Source organism: Gastrolobium bilobum, unplaced genomic scaffold, assembly GCF_033153095.1.
Source record: "Gastrolobium bilobum isolate Gb01-03AN ecotype WA unplaced genomic scaffold, APGP_CSIRO_Gbil_v1 utg1076, whole genome shotgun sequence".
In the NCBI taxonomy this organism is placed as follows: domain Eukaryota; kingdom Viridiplantae; phylum Streptophyta; class Magnoliopsida; order Fabales; family Fabaceae; genus Gastrolobium; species Gastrolobium bilobum.
The window spans coordinates 451,668-459,110 of NW_026899578.1; the positions used below are offsets into that span (position 1 = coordinate 451,668).

The 7,443-nt window shown below is 33.1% G+C and overlaps 1 protein-coding gene across 1 annotated transcript; it reads left to right on the forward strand.

Annotated features, from left to right (window-relative positions):
* Positions 1-3,717: 3,717 nt before the first annotated feature.
* LOC133291656 (transcription factor MYB93) lies at positions 3,718-5,053 on the forward strand. Its single transcript, XM_061489957.1, has 3 exons — positions 3,718-3,850; positions 3,957-4,086; positions 4,300-5,053. The coding sequence occupies exons 1-3, from the start codon at positions 3,718-3,720 to the stop codon at positions 5,051-5,053; spliced, it is 1,017 nt and encodes a 338-aa protein (XP_061345941.1).
* Positions 5,054-7,443: the final 2,390 nt, after the last annotated feature.

Here is a 7,443-nt window from a genome sequence, read left to right on the forward strand (position 1 = left end):
TTCTTATTTTGCCTACCTTTGCCTATTTCTTTCATCACTGTTAAATTACAATCTCATCCAACGATAAAGATTTGCGGAATAAACTCTTTCCCCTTTCTTTCTTCTCGCTATCTCCCATACTCTTTCTCTCTCCTCCTCTTTCTCTCTATCAATTTGCGTAATTTACAACCTGAATTTATGTTTAAATTTAAATTCATGCAATGATTAATGGCATGATAGTTCTGCTGGATGAATATAATTTTCAAAATTCATTGAATTTGATATAATTGAACATGGCAGAAATCATAAAAATACAAAAAACAAAAACAAAAACCACGAATAATCTCTTCCTTTGAATTAATGTACGATTAACGTAATGTTTCTACTTTGTTGTTGAAATTTGAAATCGAATTAACTTATCTCCTTTTTCTTATCTTGTTTTTCACCTTGAAGCGCGGAAAGAATCTCTATGTTATGCCCAAGCCCAACAATAGGCCTACCTGGTTCAATAACATAGGGAATCTGGGTTTATTTCTTTTTTACTTTCAATTTTTTAAATGCTCATAACAGTGGCTGAGTTGGATGAATTGAGAAAAAAGCTTGTATCTTTTTTTTGATGCTGAAGCACCATTGAAGAGAGAGAAAGGGGAGGAGAGAGAAAGAGTGAGAGGCAGTGGTAGAGAAAAAGGGATAAAAGAGTTTATTTTATATCATAAATCTCCACCGTTGGACGAGATTGTAATGTAACGGTATTGAAAAGGATAGGCAAAGGTAGACAAAATAAGAGTAGGCAGAATAACCTATCCCTTATATTAATTATATTATATTTTTCTACTACACCCTTTCACGCAAAAATCTTTGGGTTTCACCTGTTGTTGATATTGCATTGGCCCATTTTTATAAAGTAAAGACCGATCAATGATTTTGCATTATATTATATCTCTCTAAAAAATAAAATTAAATAATGGTCTCTCTAATTTGGTCGTTCGCTGTTCCATATAGATGTCGACACTAAATAATTAAATTGAATAAATCTTAGGTTTGAAAATGTGTGGCTTCTGTATTAAGCAACGCGGAGCACCATTTTTCCGTAGAGATATATAAAAAATTTGTATTCTCATACCTGTATCTACATGTTTAAGGTTTTGAAAATACTGGTTGGTCTCCTGACGTAATAGCAGAATTTTGTTTAATCACTTAGTTAATTAAAGAATTTTCTTTGATCGTTTTATCCAAAAAAAAAAAAAATGTTTGATCCTGGTCAACGTTATTTTCCTTATGATTTTAAATTCTAATGAGTCTGATTCGGATTCAAAAAAGGAGCCAACTACAGACCTACACTGCTCTAAAACCCTAGCAAAATGAGCGTCATTTTACAAACATCGTGAGACTTGGTTGATACAATTACGATGGATTGCACATTTTGGCCAACTTTTAAAACACTTGGTTTGTACTAAGCGATAACCTTTTACTTTGTATTGCGTTTAAAATGTAGAAGTATAACATGGCTAAGAAAATTTGCAACAGAACAAGGTGCATGAGGACAAATAACCAACAAACGCCATTGAAGGTTTCTCAACCGTGCAAAGAATGTCTTAAGGGTTAAAAATAAATTGGTGTAGTGTTAGTCGTTTGCTGCACCAAATTCTTCTTCACGTCTCCAACTGCACCACCCTCCTAGTCAAATAAGTCACATCCTTTATGTCCTTTTCAGACAATGAGCTATCTGTAATAGTACCTTGGGTCTGCCCTGACTTTTTGGCCTCGAGGCTTTTGATCGCTAGGTATAGTTTGTCTATAGCTATATCTATTTTCAACAACTTACATAGATTTTTTCGTTTACCTGTTTAGATATTCACATGAAGGTGTATAGCATGTGTCTATATTTTACGTGCCAACTTGACCTAGACGCACATGCTTGTGGTTTAATATGTGTTTGAGTGTCTGCTGAATGGTGATGTTTACAATATAAATGTAATATAACCAGAAGATTAAGCTAAATAAGAAATGTCGATCTTCTTAATGTTCATTTTTTAAAATTGGAATAATTTAATTTGTGATGATATATATCTGGCAACACTTTAAAAAAAAAGCATAGACTCTCAAAAAATAAATAAATGATAAGTGTGGTGAGTGATTGTATAAAATAAAGAAAGCAACAACATAGCTGACACTCACACGGTTTATGCATGTATATATACTTTGAGTTACTTAGATATAATATTGTATATATATATATATATATGTGATGTACTAATCATAGGCATATATGTACAGTATTTCCTGGTATTGTTGACTGAATGATTCCCTAAGGGGAAAAGGGAGCATGAAATCCAAGAAGAGAGGACGTGAGTTTTTCGATGCCATGCAAACCATGACGAAAGAGGGAAACAGCCTCCTCTTGCGTGCATGGGAGGGCTTCCTCCGACAAGCATTCTTTCGCCACGTGTTACGTGATCTAATTTGCAAGTTTCGTCTTACTTTGGGTTAAATGTTTTTTAAATAAATTTATTTCCTATCCATATATAAAAATGTATGGCCATGTGGATTCATGTGAGAAGAAAAAAAAAGGAATAATAGGTATAGGAGAGGAATTTATCTTCTACGATATGAGAAATATTAAACCCTACTTTAAATGTCATATTAATTGAAGGGTTTATTATTTCTCATGTTGTATGAGATAAATTTATTTTTTATATACACATAAACGTATGTGAGACCATATTTTCTTTTTCTCTCTCTTCTCTTCACATGGATCTCTCACACTTTTATATATATATATAAGAAATAAAATTATCTCAATATGAGAAATATTAATCCTTTAATTGAAAATAAATAAATGTTTAGTCCATAATTACCGATTTGTCCTCATTAATTTCATGTACGAATGTCGAACTTTTTATTTCATTTTCTAATTTTACACGGAGAGAAGCTTGGGGAAGAAACATTTATGGCCGTGAAGAAATTATGGCAGAGCCAAAAAAAATCTTAGGTATCATAATACAGTAGTAGATTTGATAGTAGCTAAATTTAAAAAAATATTAAAAAAAATTTATATAAGAAATAATAAAAAATGAAGGGGGAAATTTATATTACATTATCTTTATCTTAAATTTGAATGTACGTAGCTTATGATAAAGATGAGGGAGTGATCGCCCCTCCTTACCCCCTCCGTGCCTCCACCACTGCTTTGAAGAGCCAATCTGATTAACTTGAAAAAATGGTTTTGCACCATTTAGAAACTGAATAAAATTTGAGTTTTCAATGAGGTGATCTAAAATGAACTCAATCAAACTGCCATGACTGGTGTAAAAAGATTGCATGTAAAGTGAAACGCGGCATTTTTTTACTATTGGAATTCTAAATACGTTATGGATTTTGTCCTTCCTGAAAAATAGTTTAGGTGTTATGTAAAAGTTCTCAGAATCTGGTCACCATATATTATCATTTATATAGGACTCGTTGATTAGTAAAGTGGTGTCGTGTGGTGTTTAACAATCATATTTTAATGGGTATACTTGTCAAAGCATGAGACATTTTGTTGTTCATACTTTAACGAGATGGAAGTGTCAAAATCTTTCATCAGTCTAATAAAGATTGTGAAATATTTATTTTAATCCAGATAATTAACGACAAGAAGCAAGCAAAAAGAATGGATATATAAATAGTATGCCTCAGCCCCTAGTTTAATTTGGTGGTAACAGAAGACACAATATTAGCTTTGAATCTAGTAACACAATGGGAAGGTCCCCATGCTGCGATGAGAATGGCCTTAAGAAAGGACCATGGACTCCTGAAGAAGATCAAAAGCTTGTCCAGCACATTCAGAAACATGGCCATGGAAGTTGGAGAGCTCTCCCTAAGCTAGCCGGTTTGTAAATCTATATAGTTTTATGGCTCTATGTTGCAGCAACTATATATAGATCTCTCTCTTCTCAATGTTTCCTCATTCATCTACTTTTCTTGCAATTTTGAAGGTCTTAACAGATGTGGAAAAAGTTGTAGGCTAAGGTGGACCAACTATCTAAGGCCTGACATAAAGAGGGGGAAATTTTCTCAAGAAGAGGAGCAATCAATTCTGCATCTCCATTCCATCCTTGGAAACAAGTACCTTCCGTTCCATCCTTGGAGCAATCTATAGTACTATTATCTCCACTATTATTATTTGAATTGTTAATGACTTCTTACTTCTGTTTTTGGGGAAGAGAAGAGTGGATATGGAGAGAAATTCCAATTATGTTTTATTGGACTCTTTGTTTTGTGCTTATTTTATTCAAATGTTAATTATGACTTACTTCTATGCACATACTTCTTTAATAGATGGTCAGCAATTGCAACCCATCTTCCAGGGAGGACAGATAATGAGATCAAGAACTTCTGGAATACTCATTTAAAGAAAAAGTTAATTCAGATGGGTTTTGATCCAATGACTCACCAACCAAGAACTGACCTTGTTTCCAGCTTGCCATATCTGCTAGCTTTGGCCAACATGACAGACCTTATGGATCATCAGTCATTGGATGAACAGGCTGTGAGGTTACAAGCGGAGGCAGTTCAGCTGGCAAAGCTTCAATACGTTAATTATTTACTCCAATCTTCAAATTCCTTAAGTACCAATTCCTATGATCAAAATGCCATCACAAACATGGAACCTTACAATTTGTTAAACTCAATCTCTAATGTTAAAGAGAACCCAGTTATATACTGTACTAATTCACAACTGGATACTCAAGCCTCATTTTCTCATGGGATTGCTAGCTCCCAACCACTCCACCACCCAAGCATGTTACCTCACTTTTTAGACCCACAAGTCTCTTTTAGTTCCCAATCATGTTTGAATGGTGAGCAGGGTCAAGTTACTAACTTTGCAATGATAAGTCAAGGGGATCACACTGCTGATGACTTGTCCTGGATAATTCCATCTCCTGCTCCATTTATTCCTCCAAATGCGACAGGGACCTCAACTACCAATCCAGGTGATGCAAGCAGCAGCACTTGTAGCTATGGAGGAGGACCCTCATCTTATTGGTCTGAACTATTTTTCGAGGACCCCATTATGCATGAGTTATCTTAGTATTTAATCTGAGAGAGGTTGAATGTGGTGTGTGTGTGTGTTATGCCTTCATCAGATTATTGTTTTCTTCTTACCACTTAATTAGCATATATATAGGCCCTATTATAAATATATATAGATATATTTTCGTATTCATATGTCAATACATGTTTTGTACATAACTGGGACAGTTTCATCAAATTGGTTTGAAGGTCAGTATGACAGTATCACTTTCGACAGTTATATAGATATATGTTCTTTGCTCAAATAAACTTTGGCTTTTATGTTGTTTGCTTCCAATAAAACTAATTAAAGGAAAAGAAGAGGAAAACTTAGACCATCCAAAAAAGGTGTACGAAGAGTAGAAGAGGCATGAAGGTCTAAATTACAAGCTTGCTTGCAGAAAAGAATCATTAACTGCTTTATGATTTATCTGTATATAGTTTGAATAAAGGTGGCACGAGTAACCAAGCACGTAAATCAAATTCCCGCCTCCTTCATTCCACCTTCAATGTAAATATATTATATTCTGAAATAATTCAAGACGGATAGTCTCCACCAAATTAATTGGTTCATCAATATGCTCATTCCTTTTTATTCTCAATTTCTATTTTCCATATGACAGATGTGTTGCTTGGCAGAAAGATGCTTATTCTACTATAATCAAGTGCCCATTTCTGAGTGTAAACACGGTTAGTTATATGACTTTAGCATTGCTAGAAAGGTACTAGAATTAGGATATTAATATGATTGGATTTATTAGTCTTATGTTACATAAGATAGAATCTATCTTCTACACACACAAATTCATTATGGATTACACGCTTTTTTTTTTCTGCCCCCATGAAAGTAGGCCCCACTTGCATAAATGAGTCAGTGGAAGATAGTATTATCTCGTAGTACACGATAAAAGTATTACTCTAATATGATATATCTCTTAGTCTCATCTACAAATAAATTTCTTGTAAAATGCTTTCCTGCTCGGTCCATCTCTCCATCTCTGGACAAAATTGCAGCCTCATTAATTACTTTGAAATATGAGTTAATTAAGCCTATAGAGTACCAGAAAGCCTAATAAAAAAGGGATTTAGATATTAATCGGTAAATTAGTAATGGATTATCTAAGACATAATATGAAATCTTTGAAATATGCAGAAAATCCGAAACCATGGTACGTACGTAAGGATATATATATATATATATATATATATATATATATATATATATATATATATATATATATGATGGGTTTAGTGAGTGTACAGTGACTGGATATAAAAATCGGTCAAGTGCACTATGTTCTCTCGCGAGAACACAGTTATAGTTAAATTATAACTATGTTCTCCCGGGAGAACACCTGAAGAACATCATTGTAATATTTATGCACTATGTTCTCGCGGGAGAACATAGTGCACTGTACCGTCCAGTGACTGAATTTTTAATTTTTCCATATATGATACCCAAAAAAATGGATATATACATAAATTTATTGTTCCACTCGTTAATTAATTATTGATTCTCACTAAATCTTAATAGTTAGATGTATGGAAATCAACGGTTAAGTTAATAAAAAATCATTAATGTAGACTCACCCAACCTCATGATGCCACATGTTCGATTGTCACCGCCGCCAATTTAGTTAATAATTAGTTCAGTACTGTGGAATTTCTTAGCACATGTAAGTGCTAGAGTTATATATAATCATTAATGTAGTCTCACTCAACAGCTTAAACTTGTGGGTTGAATTGATTCTTTACACACCGATGTAAGTTGATCCTATCAATATATATATCAATATATATATATATATATATGGGGTTTACATTTCTGCAGCTGCTGTACGTGCAGCAATCAAATACTTGCCATATATATACTTAAAAGCATTAAATGCGGGAAATCATAAACATACAAAGGATGAAAGCATTAAATGTGAGAAATCATAACCATACACCTGTCGTTGTTGTACGTAAAGCAGCTGCAAAAATGATTTTACCTATATATATATATGGGTTAGGATCATTTTACACCAGTGTAAGTTACACTCTCAATCTTGATCGTTGATTCTATTTATATCTAACGGTTCTGATTTATTAGATAATTAAGCCATTAGATGCAAGGAAATCAATGACCAAGATTTGGTGTAAGACTTTTTATTCTTACACCGGTGTAAGAATATCCTACATATATATATATATATATATATATATATATATATATATATATATTACAAACTTTTTTTATAAATTACATTAAGTATGAACGGTCATACACTCTTGATTGAAGTATGACCGGTCATACTTAGTGTAGTTTGTAAGAGTTTGTAAACAAAAAGTTCGCAAATATAACCTTCCCATATATATATATATATATAGGATCAACTTACACCGGTGTAAGAATAATAAGTCTTACAC

Excerpts from the sequence above, each read along its gene's own strand:
- LOC133291656 (XM_061489957.1), top strand. The coding sequence starts at position 3,718 with ATGGGAAGGTCCCCATGCTGCGATGAGAATGGCCTTAAGAAAGGACCA. Across the intron at positions 3,851-3,956 it reads AGCTCTCCCTAAGCTAGCCG|GTCTTAACAGATGTGGAAAA; the intron begins GTTTGTAAATCT and ends GCAATTTTGAAG. Across the intron at positions 4,087-4,299 it reads CATTCCATCCTTGGAAACAA|ATGGTCAGCAATTGCAACCC; the intron begins GTACCTTCCGTT and ends CTTCTTTAATAG.